At 44.5% G+C, this 20651-nt stretch overlaps 1 protein-coding gene across 1 annotated transcript in view; it reads right to left on the minus strand.

Moving 5' to 3' along the window:
- Positions 1-346: 346 nt before the first annotated feature.
- KCNQ2 (potassium voltage-gated channel subfamily Q member 2) overlaps positions 347-20651 on the minus strand; it is a 77570-nt gene continuing 57265 nt past the window's right edge. The window contains exons 15-17 of the mRNA XM_064465413.1: positions 17864-17971; positions 11997-12120; positions 347-11251 (exon numbers count right to left, since the gene is read on the minus strand). Coding sequence (XP_064321483.1) covers positions 10532-11251; positions 11997-12120; positions 17864-17971 — 952 coding nt within the window. The 3' untranslated portion in view covers positions 347-10531. The remainder of the gene's footprint in view (positions 11252-11996; positions 12121-17863; positions 17972-20651) is intronic.

Here is a 20651-nt window from a genome sequence, read left to right on the forward strand (position 1 = left end):
TAGTGCAGTGATAAGGAGCTGGCATAGGCGGGTGAAGAGCTTTGGTAACCATCCTTTATCTATCAGGATGCGGCTGATGTCTAACCTTAAGAAAATCAATATTATTAAAGCGCTCTGAAGGGACAGTGTACTTGTAACTGAGGTCACTTGAGATTTCTGAGCCTAATTTTATACATCAAAAAGAAAAAATGTTGTCTAATGTTAGAAACAAGAAAGGGAGGTGTGAAGGGTTAATCCCAGGAAGGGTCAGGCCCTCAGTCACCATTTCGCTCCTCTTCATCAGCCATTGAATATGTCCCCAAAGCACCAAGAAATCATCAGAAATAAACAAAGTGAACAGAAGAAGTGCAAAGAAAAATAAATGTGTATTTCATCTCATGAAGGTTAAATCTCTGGTATTTTTACTGAATGCAAACTTTCCATTCTGATGCTTTGAGGCTTAAATTAATGATTGTGATTATTTAATTTTCCTCCACTTCCCTCCCGATTGCAACCGTCGCTGTTGTTTTTAATATCACACATATACAGTTTTGCAGCTGCCACAGTCACTCATGTGAAGGTACACGCTGCATCATGCTCAACGCTTCGGTGTAGAAGTCTGGGCTACATTGATCTTCCACGGTGTTAATGTAAAACCATCTGTGACTATGTTGTTCGGCTTCTAGCTATTTCCTTACAAAATTACAGGTCATTCTCTTGGCATCTGTCCCTATAAAATGTACATTGCACAAAGTCATGGTTGAAATGTACAGAGGAAATTACACATTCACAAAAAAAAAAAAAGAAAAAGTCCGATTGCTATTTTACAAGAGAAAGTGTGTGCCATTCAATACATACAAAATGTTTTAAAATTGTACTTGAGTACCAAAGGCATTATGAGAGATTCTTTGGAGATGAAACGAAAGTGCAAAAAAGCCAAGGCAACAGAGCAAATTAAAGGAAGCAAAGCAGCAGCTGTCTTTGCTTTCTAAAGGACAACCAAACTTTCATGCTCAACTGAGCCTCAGATGTTTACAAGCGGGAGGCGAGGTGTGCAGCACCCGCACTCGCGCCAAGCAAGAACGGCCTGTCCCAGTGTGAAATTCACCTCTTAGCTCACCAGCAGGACAAATGCATGAACCATTTTTAGCCTAGTTCAGGCCAAATGAGCCAGACCCTGTGACAATCTGTGATAGCTTCAAGATATCTCAGGGAAATGGCAACACACTCCAGCCACGGATGTAGCCTTTGCTTTAGAAGCACATTTGGGACTGAAGTGGCTCTTACAACTGCTAACTTTGACCTAGAGATGAATTTCAGGCCAGTGCAAAAACCCAATTACTATATTTTCAATGGCATCCAGCAGTATTTAACTGGAAAAGTTAGCTCTTCGTGCCTTTGTCTGGTTTAGATTAAACACCGAAGGATAAGTTCTACCCAATACAGATCTTATATCTGTAAAAATAGGGGCAAAATTAAATCCTAGAGGATGATTAATTCGATGAGGTTGGTGAAATCTCTGTATAGGGGCAATTGGAGTCTGGGGGCTGACCTGCTTGGAAAAGCAGATTTATTGATTATAACTTTGTCATTTCTTTCATAACTCTAAGGTCAAAAATGGGCTTGTGATAACTCTTTTCTCAAATGTCTCTTAACTAGGGGGTCTTTTAAATATGTAGGCAAAGGTAAGAGCGGGACCCAGAGGGCGGCTGGATCTCTGCCAGGGCAGCAGCCCGTACTGAAGGGGGACGCAATGGCGGGTTTGCGGGGCACCATGGCACTGCCCATCAGCCAGCACCGCTGCCGTCAGCATCACCCTGTCACAGCACACGAATCTCTGCCCTTGGCTCTCTGATGGCGTAGGACAACTGTTTGGCCACGTATCTAAGGAACGGTCTTTTTGGTTCGGACTTGGAACTGGCACTGGCCACTATGTTCTTTTTTTTATTTCTTTGAAAGGAAGCCAACAAAATTATCATTTAAAGCAACTGCATCACACTGCTGTGTGGCCTGTGCTACCTTCAGAAGTGGGATTTCTCCTTGGGATAGCAGTTACACATCAATCCCCTTTGCAAATCTTCCTTTTCGACAGAAATAGATAATTGAAATAGTCTTTTCTTCTGGTTTTACCCACTCTCCCACATCCAAAAAACCCACTTTTTTTCCCCTTGTGCATCTCAGATGCAGCTTTATCTGTTTTAAAGCGCGTGTGTGCATCTTTGTATATACATGCATATACAGCAATATGTATAGGCATGTATGCAAACAACATGCACACACTTTTGCAGCCAAAGTTGTGTTGTCCTTTTATCCTGCAGGTTATGACAGAGATAAACTGTGAACTTCATTCAATCTGTACAGAATTTACAGCTCAGATGAATAGCAATGAAGAATATATAGAAATACAGTAGCTGTTAAGTATTTTTGGGCTGCGTGTGTTTGTTTTGTTCAGGTATTTTTAAAGTAACATTGCAGAAGCAATCTCATTTATTTTAGCTTCCTGGTAGAATCTCTTTAAAGACCATTCAAATGCAGTGTATCTCTTAACAAAACAAGATCTTCATTCTTCTCTCTTCCCAGTTATGTTGAGTCACATCACAAAATAGGCAGGTAACACTTCGTTTGGTGTCTGTTCAACACACATACTCTTATAACATGGAGTGATACCTATGAGCATTTGGCATGTAATGTGCAATCTGTGCGCAGTATATACGTGGATTGTGTGCCAAAGTGACACTAAGTAAGATAAATTTCATAAATACAATGTCTATACTGGAGAAACAGGAATACAGTTTTAGTGTGTGGAGCACTGCTGTATAAGAACAGTGGCATCCACCTATACGAATTACTGATAAAAGAATAAAACATTTATAAGAATAATTTATTGAATCTCCTAAAGCATTTGATATACCGTGCAACAACTGCAACTATGTTTAAAATCTGCTTTTGATTTAAAATAACAAAATCTGTCATTTATCAGCTATATCTTGTTTTGCCTCGGTGCTCCTGAAAGTCTCAGGTTCTCTACCCCGTGCATTAATTTATTTGTGAAAAAGTGAAGAAACTTCAAATTTTAGGGTTTGGGTTTGGGTGTTGGGGAAGAATAACCAACACAAAAGGATCCCCACCCTGAGCACGGGAGATCTTCAGCTCCAGGGAAGATGCTGGACCAGTGTAACCAGGCAGGACAGAAAAGACCTGTCACCAGCTTTGATGACTTCTCCTGAGGCCATCAGCAAGGCTGAACATGCTGTCTACAGAGATGCTAAAGGACTGAGCCCTCTATATCCATACCTGTAATAAATGCCTTTCATGAGCACTACTACATCTGTGAAACACTGGGTCATGGCCACTGTGTTGGTCAGGTTTAAGGGATTACCATGAAATGCTGCTTCTACTTTTAACAGGTGCCCATGGCATGGTAAGATAAGGAGGCATTTTCTCCATTGTGGCTTGCAAGGCTTGTGCCAACCTTTTCTTGTGTGGAGTGGGATGGAGAGAGCAGCTCCCCAGGTCCACAGTCATCAGTGTCAAATGGAGCCAAAATTCCAGGGGAGGCTTCACCAGCAGCATGACGTTCAGCCTTGGTTTTGGGCCAGAGCCACCCAAAGTAGAGATTTTGGTACGGCTTCTACCTGAAACCATTAACTCTGCCTTAAAATTATAGGTGTAGCTGCAGGTGAAATCTAGCCTGAGCTTGGCACTGAGTTTTGGAAAGCTTTGCAGTTGCAGTTAGCTCAAGTTTCTCAGGACTAGGCAAACAGATGCTGCTTGAACAAGTCATCTGTGGCTATATTTACAGGAATTAGAAGAGGGCAAGACGCTTCCACATTCACTGGCAGCTTTGGAAATAGCACAGCTTGGACCAGCTGCTTTGTTTCTCTCCATTATCAAGCTGGAGCCTGGCATGCAAAGCCACATGCATGGACCGCTGAAGGGAACAGGCATCTCAAAAGAAGCTCTTGCTTCAGGGAGCAAAAGCATCAACACTGTTAGAGTCTGTAAGCTCCTCTCTGAGATGCTCAGCTTGACAAGAAAACCTGAATCAAACCCTCATTGCTGTTTCACTGCAATCAGCTAAAGCCAAGGGGCCAAACCGTTACAGGGCATTGTACAGTGGGGCAAAATAGACTCCATCCCTGCGCTGAAAGGCTCCAGCAGAACAAACCAGGGATGTGTTGAGGCCACAGTGGCTCAATGAGAAAGCAAATAAATTGCCAATAAAAAGCAAAAGTGTCATGCTAACAAAACACAAAGGCTCTCTGGTGCATCTAGTGATGCCAGGCCAAAAGCAAGTCTCAGTGCAGAGTTCCTGCATTACATCTTCACTTGTATATAGTCTGGACAGGAAGGTGAGAATGTGGGACCAGTGCCAAACTAGATTATGGCAGCAGCATGAAGAGATACAAGAGACTGCAAACACCAGTAAGGTGGGCAAACCTTGAAGGCCTCACAACAGTCTGGTGTTTCCGCAGGGAGAACTGTGGCAAAAAATTTATGGAGTATATATAAAGGTAGCTCAGCACCTCTCCATAAGGAGAGCAAGAGATGCTTCCACAAGGAATGGATATGGCACAGCTGCAGGGTCCCTGAAACCCCCAAGGGCTGTAGACAAGGGTGGATGAAATTTCCAAAGAGGGGTTTCCAAAGTTTAGGAGTTACATCCCCCTCGGGCTGGGCTGCAGGCACAAACACGTGCACACCAGAGCCAGATGCAGGCAAGAGAACCCTGTGGGAATTCAAACAGACGTATGGCAAGTCCCACACATGTGGGTTCAAATGGCACCTCCTAAATGAAGACCAGGCCTCCATCCTTGGCACTGCCTGCCTTGTTCTGCCTGCTCCTCCAAACCCTCAGACAGGGGTAACTGGGATGCTCTCCGTCAGAGGCATCTGGATGGAAAGGAGGTTGTTATACACAGCCAACACAGTTTGTATTTCTTCATCCCCATGTACACGTTTCAAGGAACCACGGGTACAAACGTGGGGGGTTTCTTAACCCCTTAGTTACAAGCAGTAGATGTGGAGGTTGTGCATGCTTTATCAGAGGGATGAGGCAATGATCAGTCGCAGCGTGAAAGACACTTGGTATATCTGTGTTACCTAGAGAAGCACCGCAGCACCCTATGTGATGGGCCACTGGGAGGATAGCCTCTCCCAAAAATGATGCATTTGGCAATGTTACCTCATCAAATACTACAGCAATCTGGGAGTGCAGATACAGCTGGAGCATATTGCTGTCTACTCATCTCAGGCTGCATGCAGTAGCAGGCAAAATTGAGTACAGTCAGTGAGATAGTCTCGAAAGCACATTCATATGTTAAAAAGGACCTGGCTGCTCATCCTGCAGCAGCCGCTCCTTGCTGCTACCTAAATTATAAGCATGATTATTACTGTATCAAAAGGTGTGTAAGCCCTCTCCCTCTAGACAGTAATATAAGGCAAGCAGTATTGTGTCACTGGGGCATCAAACACTAAGATATACTAAAGAAGATTCCTATGCATTATTATCCTTATTATTATTTTTTTAAAAAACCCTATTGTTCTTGTTAAAAAACCAACCAACCCAGACCCTTGCTCTAAGCAGATTTTGCTCTGTGACGCAGAAAAGTCAGGGTGTTTGTGTGCTAAAAGCAAGGGTTTGCTTTTACACCGCTGAGCAGCAGTGACCCACGCAGGGCTCGGAGGGGGCTGCCGCCCTCACCCCCATGGCATGGCCCTCCGCATCGCAGCCTCAATGTTACTTGCAGGTGAAGGAGCTTTTGTATCTGATTTCCTTGTTTCTGGTTCACGAAAAGGAAGATGATGAAAACCGAAGACGCTGGCCTATGATGGAGCGCGGGTGACAGAGGAGGCAGGTGTGTGGGTTGGAGGACCACAAGCGTGCTGGGAAAAAAGGGATGGAGGCTTAGGGCTCACTCACCCTGAGGGTGCACACAAGTGTGGATGGAGAAACAGAAATCCTTAGCCTGCTCCTGGGCTTTTTAACATTCCCAGTAAAATACTCACTGCTAAGGGTCTTTATATGGGATGCCTTAGGAATTTCAGTTTCTCTTTTAATACTTATATTTTGTTTTTAGCAATAATGTTGCTGTGACCACAGTGGTCTGAGGATATAAGGGAAATGAGGTTTGCAGTAGCTCCCTCTTGAGAAAAATATGAGTAAACATGTTTTTCTTTTGGGTAACTGTTAGGAAGGGGAGCATCTGTATCTGAGGTGATGCTCTGTCTTCTCAGGTAGATTATACAAACTTGTTCTAAAAAGTCACATAATTTAAAATCTTAAAAATCAATTAAAAATTTAAAAATATACCTATTTATCTGTAAATAGCAATGACCCTGCAGAATTTATTGGATCTATTAAGCAGCATTTGAAACAAAATACATTTTTAGAAAACCTAATCTATCACATAGTCTGTGTAAAGAAATATAATGGCTTTCTGAGTTGGACAAGAGGTTTGTTTTCAGTGAGCTCCTTGACATTTCTGTTTTAAAAATTATTAATAAGAAAATGAGTCAACAAGGAAATTCACATACAAAATCTGCACTTGAGTAACATTAAAGTCCCTTCCCAAATGTTGGGAAATTTTACTTATGGCTAGTGCTCTGTTCCTATGTCTCGGGGTCACATTATGAAAGGCCACCTGCACAGAGATTGCAACATCTCTGTTTAGAGACATGAACTCATGAGACAACTTGAACTCGCGCGTGGACTTGAAACACCCCAAAACTGCCTGCGGCTTCAGGTCCCAGTCTCAGGGGTTGCTCCATCCCACAGGCAGGGCCATTTGCAGTACTCCTCTCCAGCCCTAGACCCAGTCCAAGAGTCCAAAAGTTTCTTGGAGACCAGATCCCAGGTTCTGGTCCAAGGCCACGGCTTCACATTCAGCACAGATGCACCTCAAAACCAGGCTCTGGGCACACACCCACGTGTGGGCACGGGCACCCCTGGAGCAGCTCAAGGTGGCCTGCTGGAAATTTGGCTTTCACATCTTCTTCAGCTCCCTTTGGCTTCCTCTGTTCACACTTGGCATTGTCTGAAACCTGTTTCTGTCCTCCAAAAAATGCAGAACCAGACTTGGGAGGAAGAGGGGAGCAAAGATCAGCCCAAGAGAGGATCAGCAGAGGGACAAAATTTGCCTGTCCATCCTTTTAAAAGTCTTTATCATCGGGACTGCCTTATTAGCAGAACAAAACCAAGTTATTTTCTTTTAATCTAAGACTTCTTGTGGGAGATTACCACAAGGAGCGTGTGATACAGGCATGTGAGAATTGAGGAGTTGAAAGTTAGGACTTTGCAGGAAGTAATGGACTATGATTTAGGACAGGAATGAAATAATTTATGTCAGTAAGCAGGCTCTGTTCTCATTTATGCAGGCAGAAATAATTTCATGGAAATAAAGAGCATTATTTGGAGGTAACTGGTGTAATTTAACCCAAAATTCCAGATCAGCCTATTTGCCTGAATGAATGAGAAGTGAAAATTCATGGCGTGGTTGTGGATGGAGGTGTGTGTCAGAATTTCTTAGAAATGATGCCGTGAATAAAGGCAGAATATTTCTTAAACCTTTCAAAAATACGATAATGTGAAATTTGTAGCAGCAAGATACAATCTGTGCTGGTTTCTATCAGTGACTGTGGGACAAATCCAACACCTTCTAAAGCTACAAATCCAAAATTCTTTATAAACTCTGGTGTAGTAACTTATCTGAAGAGGGAATATACAGTTCTTCCTATGCAGTCCCTAAAGGAGGTACAAGACTGCCAGATTTCAGTCTGTGGAAAACTCAGAGGACACAGCGGAACTAAGTCTCCTCAGAACACACTGGCTTTCTAGTATCTGCTTTCAAGTCTGTAACGTCATCTGGACAGGAGAAAGGGATTTTGCAATAAGAACTAGGAAAAGGACACTCAAAATAGAGGCAATAGGGCTGAAAAATTAGGAAACACTGAAAATTACATCCCACAAAAATTGTGCATTGACGTCCTGTTGACTTTCCCTCCTATATCAAAGACCAGACACGTACCTGTGCTGCAGTAGGACCATATGCCATCATCCTCATCCTCACCTGGAGCCCCTGCCTTTATATCATGCCCTTCCATGCCAAATTTCCAGCAGGCCTCAAAAAGTAATTCCAAATGAATAAGATAATAAAACTTGGTTATCTCTGACTTGGACAAAATGTTCTGTGAGCAGCTGGCAGGAGCAATGTTGCCTTTTGCCTCACCCAGTGCAATTTCCATTCTTGTGGTTACTAGAAAACACATGCCACCAAGACTGATGTGGGACTTGCTGGCATTTCTTGCTCTGTCAGAAGGCATTTCATTTTGCAGCCCAATCAGGGGCAAATCTGCACAGTTTGCAGCTATTTCTCTGTATGGAGGTTTGCAGGTTTCTCTGTATGGAAGTCAAGGGGTTCACTTTGCACAAAGAAATCTGGAGCCAAAAGGAGTTTGGGAGCACAAGCAGAGAGGGAAAAATTGCAGGAGGTAACAAAAAAATGGATCAAATGGGAAAGAAAGGAACTAGCATGGCTGGAAGCCCATGTTGCCTCCTAGAAAAAGGTTTTCCACTCCAGAATGGTGAAAAATAGCAAGAGAAATTGTTCAGAGCCTTTCTCCACTCCTCAATCCTATGTGAAGACCTGTGTGTTGGTCCGGAGCACTAGGAAAAGGATGATTTTATTTCCTGTCTGCAAGCTGTCAGACTACACCCACATCTTCCCTAAGGCCAAAATAGTCCTGGGTCTCCCAGGGTTTGCTGCCTCTGGTCAAGCAAACAGGAGGAGAGAAAAAGGCTGCCATTCTCTCTTCACCCCAAGCAAGTCAATGTTCAACCTCTCAAAGGCCACACAGAAAGGAAGTTGTCACCCATATATTCTTAACAGGCTCTTGGTATGACAGAGAAAACATGGAGAGAAGGGATTTGAAATCACAGACACAGTCCCAGCAGAAAACGCGCATGGGATTTGGGCTGTAGATGGTTAGAGGGTTTAGAGGCACAATGCCAGCCATGGTGTCCCAGCCCTGGAGATGCATCCCAAACACATTTTCCTGATCCACCCCCTTGAAAAAAACCCCAACCAACCTATCCATGTAAATGACCACTTTGTGACTTTGTTTTGGTCCCAAAAGAAACTTCTCCCCTCTCCTTCCCCCAACTGAATGCACTGCTGAGGTTCCCAGCAGCAACACAATGCTCTTTCCAAAAGAAAGTACTTTTAACAACCATGAAATGGGGTGGACTTGGATTGGCACAACATGTGGGCAAGCACAGGCAAGAGGCTTCTGAAAGACCATGAAGAAATGAAGAAGCATGTCTTAACTCAGCTTGAGGGATCCAAACAAAACCAAAGAATGTCCTGAGAACATGGGTGTGAGATCCTTGTCAGGGCAAAAGAAGAAAGGGAAGATTTTCACGGGGCATAGTGTGTGCAAAAGTGTTCAGGCACAATGCAAACTGTAAGAAAAGTACCCGCTCTGACCAACAGGGCTTCAAACGGATGGAGCTCAGCACTTAACTCGCAGCAACATGGGGACTACAGATTCTTGCATATTCACCTTTTCCCTTTGGCCTAGTGGCCGTGACTCCACAACAGCACGGCTGGCCACGAGAATGGCTTCACCCCGTGTCAGCCCTCCAGAGGGGTTGCCTTTGTTTTGCCTTTGCTTCCAAAGCACCTCCAGGTCTGTTGTCAATGGGAGGAGAGATAATTAAATATAATACATGGTTTAAAACATAAAATTCCAGCCCTGTAGTCTCTTGTCTCTGTCTCTGTCTCATTTCTCTGCCCTCAGGGCTGTCTCCTTTCTTGCACTCAAGCTCATATTTCTGAGTTTTTCAGTTTCCTAAGAAGGGATAATTTCCAAACTGTTCTGCTTCAGAGTAGTATCCTAACCTGTCCCACTTTGAGGCCATGTCTTCTGTTCACACAAGTGTTCCAGCCACCATCCCTCTCCTCCAGGGACCTACGCAACTTTTCCATGTATTATATTGGAATTATGCCACCTTCCTGATGGTTAATGACAAACCACAGAGTAACAACGCCCTCATAGTTACACGTGACCTGAAATCTAAGCCAGAAACAGATGCATGTTCATTCTGCGACTCCAAAACACCTAAAGGTGTAATCACCAGTGCCATGGCATGGCAATTCCACCGTAACACTTGTCAGCCACCAGTTATTGTGACCTCCAAAAGCCCTGGCCGGGTGATTTACTCCTGCCCTGCACTTCTGAAGGTTGCCAAGAAATGCAAATTGCCTACCCTGCACCATGAAATAATTTCACCTAATGATCTTAGAAAGAGAATATGAAAGAAATCTGGATTTCATGGCTCCAGTTCGCTCACCACCGTGACCTCTTCTGAAAATGCAGGCTCAGACCTGCTCGTTCCCCCCCCGAGTAAGCTGCAAGAAAGTATCCTCCAGCTAAGGATGTCCTAGAAGGAGGAAAACCTTAGCTGTCAATCTCCTTGAGAAGTTCGGCGCGTGGACAGCTGGAGCGGACAGCTGCCAGCGCTCGGACGTGGCTTGGCGGCTGCGAGAAGGCTTCACTGTCTGGGGGCTGACCAGCCCATGTCACTGAAGGGTCCCTCACCCGTGGCTGACCTGGGAGGAGGACCACAGGGCGTGCAGAGGTCAGAATCGGTGTCTGATTCCCCTTCTGCAATGTAGGGTCTGATTTTGGCCACGGCTGCATAGCAACCGTTGTTAAGGATGTCCAAATTCTCTTTGGACTGGGAGATGCTAAAGCCGCTGAAAGAGCGCTCCAGTTCCTCATGGTCTACCGAGGGGATGGAGATGGACGTGTCGCTGTCTCTCATGGCACTCTCATGGTGTTTGGTTGTAATGTCTTCGTTCCTCAGGTACTCTGCGCTCGCCCTGTGCCCACTGCTGTACGCTGACAAGGAGCGCTCATGGGAGGGTGGAGGTGGGATGCGGACCAGTGAGCCGGGGTCTCCGACGGGTGAGGAGCCGTGGCTTTGCCGCTGGTAGACCTGCTGCTGGCATGACGTCGAGGGCGGGCATGTGTTGGTCGGGGCTGGTGGGGCAGAGAAGTTCTTCTGACCCATGGAGCTGGTGGACCTGATGATCTTGATGATGCAGCCATTCTTGTCAATGTGCTCCCTGCTGTCTTCGGGGCTGTGGTAGGGAGGTGCTGGGTCTGGTTCTTTGGACCCAAAATAAGCCTCTGTCTCCGTTGGTGGGATGCCCATCTGCTGCATGTAGATGTTCACCAGGAAGTCCAGCTTCTTCTCCATTGATTGAACCTGCAAAACACCAGAGTTACAGTGCTACACACTGCCTGCAGGTTGAAGCAAATTAACATCCTGAGTACAAGCACCTTCTAACCCACCTAGGTATCAGTGTGAGCCTGGGCTTCATAGATGACCTCTGCCTGCATTGTCCTACACCAAACTGGAACTTTTAGTAAATATTTAATTTTCCTATTCTGAAAAAAAGCCTTAATTTTCCACATTTTTATGGGGTAGTCCTTAAGCTCCTATCTTTTTGACGTACACCAAATTCCAGGAAAGCTGGAGCACGCTTGCATCCTTCCAGTGGCTTTCAGCTCCTTACTGCATTTGGCACTTGCCTGGGCTCAGATGGCCATGGGGATTTCTGAGCTTTGTACTCTAGGAATATTTTCATCTTCGGTGAAGCCAGCATCTACAGCAGCCAGGCTCATGGACTCATTTGAAACATGTCTAGTATGGTGGCAAAGAAACCAATGTGCCATTTTCAAGCATAATGTAGACTTTTGGTAGACTCAACAGAAAAGAAAGTCTGTATGTCACAGACTCCAAAGTTCCTCTTTTCAAAGGAGTACTTAAGCTTCTACGACATTTAGTCCCCTTTCATAACATCTATCTTGTTTCTTTTTCAGAATATTCTTAGCTCTTACTTTTTTTTCTAAATGGTAATGTCCCACTGGGGAAAAACAGGGCAAGAAGAAACCAACACAATGCAGGCAACACCCTCTGATAAGAACTCCCCCCTCCTGACTCAATATACCTGTTTTTCAACTTTTCCAAGCCTGCCCATCATGCTGGGGTCTTCAGGCAGCTCCCCCTCTGCTGGCCCTTTGGTCCGATCCTTGTCGGTCATGGAGGATCCTCTCCCAACGATCTGGTCAACTCTACCGGGATCAGAAAATCGCCCCCCACCCCCGGAAAAGGACCTGGAGTCAGTTGGAGGCAGTAGGTGAGGAGGGCTCCGCTTCTCGCGCCTCCATGGGACAAAGCAACAGCCTCTCTCCCAACTAACACTCCAAATTACTCACAGACACGCAGTGGCACTGAAGTGTTAATTCAGATGCAAAATTCAGAGCGGTATTAGCAGAGTTTGAAATTATCCATTTCTGTTTATACAGATAAAACCAGGCACATTATGCACAGTAAATTTACCCACTTTAAAGAATTTCTTTAACTGGCTTTTCCAAATCAATTAACTCCTTATTTGTACTGAGAAATTATTATTTTGGGGGAAGATCAAGTTTTCTGTCTAGCATATGTCAACGGGATTTTTTTTCAGTCTTTGCAGAAGTTTCCTCTCCTTGATGCAAATGTAAGTGTGTAATTCTCACGGCCGTGAAAATGAGCCGCTTGCCCTAAAATCCAGACAAACAGGTGTAGTGCTAACTGTTTTAGTGGAATTACACCAAGGCTGAATTTGGCCGTAACTCACCAAACATTACCAAATTGTCGCAACGCTACTGCTGTTCACACCTGTATCATTAGATGCTTTCTATTAGCAGGGCTCCAAGCCAGTAACAGCAGAGGACACTCCTGCCAAATCAGCAGCTAAAGCTACTGGGCATGTTGTTTGGCACTAACTTCTTTACATGTTACATTTGCAACTCCTCGCTCCCATTCTAGAAATACCTGGGATGACATACAGCTCTGTATGCAGAGGAAGAAGGAGGGCAGAGCCAGTCTGGAACCTGGAAGACAATTTTATTTGAGGCATCAAATTATAAATTTTTCTAGAGAGTAAACACTGGAACTTCTTCATGCCTCAAAAGTCAGGGAGCAACTCAGTTTTGGAAGAGCTTCTTAGTGGCAGCCCAGTTCATAACCTAATTCTACACCAGGCAAACTTTACTCTTGCATAATGCACCAAACATAAGGGTGGCAGGGGAAAAGAAGGGTTAATTAATCTGACTGAAACCAAGTTGAGGTATCTTGAGTGGAAAACTCAAAATGCTTCTTACGCAGTTCTGCCGTGTGGGCCATGGGTCCATGCACCAAGGAGGAGGAAAAGGAAGGAGCTGAACACAGACAGACAGGGGAAAATGAACAAACAAACAAAAACCAAGGAAAGGAATGAAACGTGAGGCTATTTACAACACAAGAGCCATCTGATTTCTTTACATTTGACAGAGACTTAATACCTATGTTGGCTGTTGACATTAAGGGACAGGTATCAGTGGGCATGGACCAGTGTGGCTCCCTTGGCTTATATTAGAGCAACAGCAGTTTACAGCACCGAAAGATCTGTCTCAAAGAGATGAAGTGGACAAGCGCATCACACCAAAGACAGAAAATATAAGCCAACAATTATTTTAGAGCTTATCTTTGATCCCAGATGATACTTCATTTGGGCAGGGATGCGACAGAATCTGTTTTAAAAGTTCTGTTTAAAAAGTCATGTTTGATCCTTTGCTTAGCAATATAAGCACAGGAGTACAAGGAGCACCAAGTGCTACAATCACAAGTGTGAGGAATATGCATGCCTTATTTCTCTCTTGTAATGGGAGAAGGAAATTACTGACATGTACAGGAACTCCCCACAAGGGATGCAATTACTGACATGACATACAGCACAAGAAATCCTATGACAAAGTTGTTAGCATGTAAGCAAAGAGGTATTAAATTGGATACCTCGGGCTACCTTGGTTTGGAATCACAAGTCAAGGCGTAGTACAGTCACTGTATGAACTCCTTTCCTGTATGCACAAGCAAGTAGACTAGTAAAACAATGAACATGCATTTAAAGAGGCCCAAAGTCTAAATGCTACTCAACATTGTGGAAGGCCAAGAACAATCAGGGTGCTCTGTCCTCATCCCACCTAGCACAGCACTAACACTGAAATGTGTCCACTAATGGAAATGAGATGTCCTTCAACGGTTGCTGAATAGAGCAGGGAGGCAGGACAGACTGTAACAGAGGAAAACTGAACATTGCCATGCTACGGAGTATCATAATAGCAGATACGGTCTTGTGTAACCCTATTTCTAATCTTGCAGAATTTGAGGAAGGACTTCTCTCTTTCATGTCCTTAAGAGAAGAGCTATCCATTAAATGAACCTCACATGACCCATGTGAAGCACCGGAGGCCAGCTGGCACTTCTTAAGTGGAAGAGCATTGACTTCTTCCATCACGTTCAGGCTGGACACAACTTGCCTCTAGACCTGCTGTGATTTAAAAGCAGAACTGAAGACCTTCACAGAGCTCACCCATAAAGCATTCAGAAGCCTTTGCCCATATACCATTGATACCAGAGCCCAGGAGAATTCCTGCTTGATTCAATCCCTTCATGTCTATACTTTAACATAGTCCTGACTGCTGAGGTGGTCATCTTCCACAGCTCTGAGAAACCACTCAGCCAGATCTTGCATTGGAGGCAGAGTCCGCACCGAGCACAGTGCGGTGGGCAGCTGTGGGCCACTGACTTCAGTGCTGAGAGGGGAGAAGGTGGTGAACCAAGTGCTTCTCTCCTGATGGGAGAAACCAGGCTTGAGGTCTCCCACCCCTTTGCTTCCCATGGCAGAAGTTAGACCAGGGGAGAGTACTCCTGCCCTCAGCAAAGCGCAGAGATTTCATTCGTGCCTTATCTGATACAAGAGAAGAGAGGAATTTCCTCATGAGCTCCCAACCCACCCGTGCCTAGCTGAGCACTGCAATGAACAGATCCTTTTAGCCATTTTAGAAGAGTTTGAGGTTTTGTACATATTGGGCAGCAAAGGTCAAAAGATGAAGAAGAGAGAACATATTCCACCTTTGCAAGCAGAGGGGGATAGTGTATGTTCCTACTGCGTGACAAGGGACCGTGAATCTTCTGAGATGCCAAATCCCACTTCTGCCCTACATCCTCCCATTGGGAGCCTTGTGCCTTCCCAAAGGTTATCTTGGCTGTGTTGAATACATGCGTGGAGGGAAGAATTCAGCTGAGGCTTTGGAAGAATCAGCCCCGTATTTTTCCCTTCATGACAGAAGGGGATTCAGAGATTTCTAACGACGCGTGACAAACTGTGCCATCTGCTGTCCTTGATAGGCTCTGCTGGGTCTTAATTTAGGAGGGAGAGAGAAAAGAGGTTGCTCTTTAAAGTGAATTCTGATATCTTTCCTTCTTTCTAATGATATAAAAAAAATGTAAAGTCTTGCATCAGCCACAGTGCAGGTTTTCTCATGCTTCATTATGCTTCATGCTAACAGTGCATGCAAAGAGGTGTAATATGTCACCCTCGGGCCAGAAGCAGACATCAAAAGGTCAAACGGCTCAAATGAGATAAAAATGAAGTGTTTGGGAATATATATTCAATTATTTTCTTTTTTTTTCTTTATCTCTTAATTTTTTGTACACAATCCAGGCATTGAAGCCAAACCCCCTTCATCCATGTCACAGGACTGGCTACTTACCTCCCCATTTAGCAATAAAGTTTGTTCTAGACATAATTTAACCAATAATGCTGTCTAGAACTTAGAGCAGACATTGCGCCTAGTCTATGTTAAATTAGCTCATCAAGGGAATTTAATCCAAATTGTCTGTGTGTACAGCATGGAGCAAACACCTTTGGCCAAACCACAGCCGTGGGCATCCACTAGTCTCCAGCCACCTCTGCTGGGAGCTACTTGCAGAAAACTTTTGGCTGAACTGGGCCCTTGTCACTAGAGCACCACAATGCAATCTGCGGGGCTCAGAGAGCTCATGCGACATCACTCAGGTTTGTTTCTCTTCCTTCACTGGGTGTTTTCTTATGATCTAAGCAGCATTTGGCTAAAACAGGGGTGTGCAGGCTAAAAAGGAGAGGCTGGTGCAGCCCATGGGGACCCCATGGCATGTGTCCCCAAGTGGTGCTGAGATGATGAGGGCCATGGCAGCAGCAGAGCCTGACCCAGAGTTTTTGGATTTGGGCTTGGGACTGCTCAAAGCTCTGATTCCTATCCGTCAGGCACCTTGAGTACTTCACAAGTCCCACTGGTGTCTGTGGGAGGATGCAGCTGCCGAAAATTAAGCACAGCATAAGCCTGTCAATGGGTGGGAGCAGAGATTTCAGCAGCCTTCTGTACTATGCCTCTTTCTGGAGCCTCTCAGCCACAGCTGAATAAAGAAGAAATGAGAAAATTCAATTCATTAAAAAAGGGAGCAATTATTTTAAAAAGTATTAAAAAAACAAGTGGGCACGTGCAGATTTTAATCTGGCCCTCAGTATTAGAAACTATAAAAGGGGGGGGGAGAGAGAATAAAATAAATATCCCAGTTTGAGGCCTCCTCCCCTAGTATCCATTGATCACCTTTTCTCTGTACAGGACACAAGCTTTCACATGAAAATCTTGCCTCTAGTGAAGGCTTGTTGCACATCTAATCTTATAGGTTAAATACAACAAAATCCATCTGAATATGTATATTTATTTTAAAATCAAAATGTTTCTGCAGATAAGAAAGTTATTTTATTTTAAAGACGAGTTTTGGGCCTCATCATTTGACAAGGAGGAGAAATGGGAAAAAAGCTTTCCTGAGAGCATCTTTTTCCAAGCATAATGCTTGGAGCTTCTGGAAAATTCTCTTTATTTTTTTAAATCTTTGAGCTAGGTGAGTGGGAAAAGGTAAGCTTTCAATATTCCTTTTACTCACATTCCCCTAGTGAAGATTACTCAGAGCAGCTTAAATAAAAATCAAGAGATTTGTCACGTATTAGCTCTTAGGCAGGGCAAGTACATTCAGAAAAAAAATATTTGAGGCTAAGCTTGCTGCATTTAAAAATCGCCTACTATTTGTGCACAGAAAATGACTTTCTGGCCAATATTCATACCCGCCTTGGGCTCCAGTGGTCTCAATACAAAGTGAAAATAGAGCTCAGCTTATGGCCCTGCTGACCAGACCTCAGAATACCCTCAAACAGGAACTTCAGTGAGAATATGTTCCTCATGGCATCAGCTTCAACTACCATTTTACCTAAGAAGATAACTTAATAAAGGCGATGAGAAAAATCTTGCCGCATGACTGAGGGCTGGGTTTGACTCCTGCTCTTCTTTTCGCTTGCAAAATCAGGGTATTTTTTTTTAATATACGAGTCCTGTGGTTGTAATATTTTAACACAGTTTTTTCCTCCGCAGTTGGTAGAGCTGCATCAGCAAGAAAAAGAGACCACTGTGTTCATCGGGTATGAAACACTTCATTCTTACTTTGCCCACTCTAGTAAACTCATTTCATAGTGCAAAGAGCTGCAGAGGCTCCTTCGCTTGTGTGCAGAGTGTTTCATTTTTAGAAAGTAGATAATTTATATTGGCTTTGTGGGTAAATATTCCACCTTTTACATCTGAAGATAGCCTGATAAAATATGCGATTTTAAAAAGATATAATTTTGCTTTCTAACACCTAGAAGAAGACTGAAAATAGAAAATACGCTAACTGAAGGAACTGATGGTTACTGATGACTGTATGAATGTCCCTGTTTTTTTTCCTTTGGCTTGCCTAGTGTGAAAGCTCATTACTCAAAGTAAATCAGAGCATACCCAGAGTAGCAAGCCCTTCTGAGTCATGATTTAGCAAGCTGCACTGCTAAGTGATAAATGCCGTCATATAACTGGCATGAAAGGGGTTTGACATTAAGCAAATGAAAAATCCAGAGAAAGCGGCATTTTGGTGAATCCTAACCTAGGCGAGTATTGGGGAGATTCTTTGGAAGAATACATGGGTCCTTTGGTTGGATACTTCTTATGCCGGGGAGTTGAAGGGGGCGGGGGACCCACAATCATATCTATCCTGGCAAAGTAAATAAGAAAAAAAGACACCAGCAAAATGCATAATGAAGCAACATGTAGAGAAAAGTTGGTCAGAAAAGTTGCAGAAAGAAACAACTGAAAAACAGAACAGAGAGAGAAGGAGATTGAATTTGAAAATATATTCTGCTAGAAACAAAAGGCTCTCTCCTACTGCCCGGTTGTTGGCGAAAGCCAGAGTCTTACTCACCCCGGGGTAAGATTTGGAGATTTAGGCACCACTGAAACATCATTAGGAGATCCCCCCGCCCCAAACATAACAGGCAACATGCTTTACCCTCTGGAATATATTTGCATATGTGTAGCAATATCCCATTGAGGTGGTTGGATATGAAAAAACATATTCATTCTCTTTTCAGTTCCAGTGCTAGATAACACATCCTCAGCTAGTTCAGAAAACATGAGCTGTTGCAGTCGGTGAGATACGCTGCGGGATTGTATAACTCAGTGAATGGGAGACATCCATGGTTGGCAAGGTGTCAGGATGAGACACGAGACAGTGTGAACACAACACTGAAAGGAGCACATTACAGACACAGTCACAGAGACATTAATGATTAAAGAGGAAAGTGCATGTAAACACCCCAGAAATTTGCTTGGATGCAGCTTTAATCCACCAAAGCTCTGGCTACAGGAGGTCATAGTCAGCCCTGCCGAGCTCAGCTGGCATGGAGAAAGTGCTTTGATCTCTAAAGGAAAGGGAAATAAAAATATCTGTTCTCCTCTGAGCTGTCCCATGACAACCTCCCTGGGCTCTGATGTATGGGTGCACTGTACTTCTCGTGCCAGTTGGTCATGCCCCAACGTTGGCCATGGCCACCCCAGGCACACACCTCGTCTACAGGGTGCCCCTTCTAGTTGTACTGGCCAGGCGACAAGCCATGGGACCTCTTGGTGCCCATCTGGCTATGATGATGAGTGCTTTGAAGGATGACTCCAAGGCGGTCTGCTCCTGTCACCATCACTGATCTCCTGCCCGGTGGGGACAGGGAAACCAGTGAAGCTGCCTGGTAGCCCTGGATCCCAAATCCAGGTGCTTCACACTTTTAAAGCAGTTCCCTGTCCTCCTGACTTCCCTGAAATGGGGTGGATGGCAGCCCAAGCCTAGGTCAGCCTCGCAGTCCCACGGGAGAGGAGAATTCAGTTTGGCCTTTGAAAGCTGCAATTCCTTACCCCAACTACCCCAAAAAACAGCCAACCAAACCACGCTGTCTTTGCAGCACATCACCTTGAAGGACTGGCAATGGGAGACTGGCACGGACAATGAGGCAATCTGCCGCACCAGCGCAGGGTGCTGAAAACTCAGGTGTCTCACTAGGAGCCAGGGGAGATGACAACCCAATGGTTTACTACCCACTGTGGTGGCAGCCTGGAGACTTCATGTTTCAGGTTATTAAAGTTAGGAAATAGAAATTCCCTCCTCCTCCTTTTCCCCCTCTAGATTCAGCTACACATCTTGCATCTATAATCATTGAATTTGTACTGAACGGGGGTGAGAGGCTCAAAGAGAGGAAATTCTCGAGGATATTTTGGTCTCCATCACAAGGGAGAATTTACCTTCTGGCTACATATCTGGAAATGGGAAAGGCACAGCGTGCAGCAACACTGAGAATGTTACCTCTGCTGCTTGAACATCAAAAATAGCAGGGTTAAAATGGTCTCTGAGAGATTGACAGGAGAAGAGAGGCGCCTCTTTTACCTAAGACAATTTTCCAGTTCCATTCCTGGAGTTCATATTAGTTGTTTGCATACCCACACGTATTTTTTTTGCATATTGGCTGACTCTGCCAGGGACCTAGATGGGTTTGAAATTGAAGGAAAACTTCCCCAATGGCTTCCAGAGGAAGGTGCGCTGCCACAGCTATGGAGGGAAATACTTTAACTCTCCAAGTGTAAAAGTAAATGAGCTATTATTTTGATTGAATATAGGCTATGACCAAGCCCCCGTTGTGTTCTGGGTCTCCTCCGAGCTCAGCGGAACTGGGGCTACTTCTGCTGAGCTGACACAGCTGGGGGGGGTGTTGGTGTTTGGAGTCTGGCTTTCAACATGGGACATCAGGGATAAGGAAGCAATGGTCAGTTAACAAGACTCAGCTCAGTTCCTCTGTTCAGGGGACCAAATTCATCTGCCTTCTTTTGCAGGAAAAATAATTGGGTGATCGTAGTGGTAAATGGAATTTTAAATGCCCTTCTTGGTTCCATTTGTCCCTTTTTCACATTTCTTCCCCTATTAAAACTAACTCATCTTCCCCTCAGTTGAGCACAGAGGCTTAAATGCAGCTCAGCCAAACCACACCTATGTTGGTACGCTTGGATGAGAAATCCCTACCTCCACTTATTTTTGGCAGACTGTGCCATCTGAGGAGGGCTTCCTCCTAAAACAGCTTAGTGGCCCCAGCAGCCGGAGAAGCTGCTGCTTCCTTGCTGCCCCCTCTGCCTGTAGCAGCAGGGTTACAACCAGCACGCTAGATTTTATTTTGTGTCACTTCCAGAAAGGTACCAAATTAATGTTAGCCACAGCTAACATTAGCCTTAAGACTAATTAGCCTAAGACTAAGGGGCACCAAACCTTTGCTATCCTGCCAGAAGGACCAGAGGGATAGGTACCTGCCTCACCTATGGGATACACTGTAATGACAGAAACTCCCAAAGTAAAGTAGGAG

The sequence above is a fragment of the Phalacrocorax carbo genome, chromosome 14 (genome assembly GCF_963921805.1).
Source record: "Phalacrocorax carbo chromosome 14, bPhaCar2.1, whole genome shotgun sequence".
Taxonomy (NCBI): domain Eukaryota; kingdom Metazoa; phylum Chordata; class Aves; order Suliformes; family Phalacrocoracidae; genus Phalacrocorax; species Phalacrocorax carbo.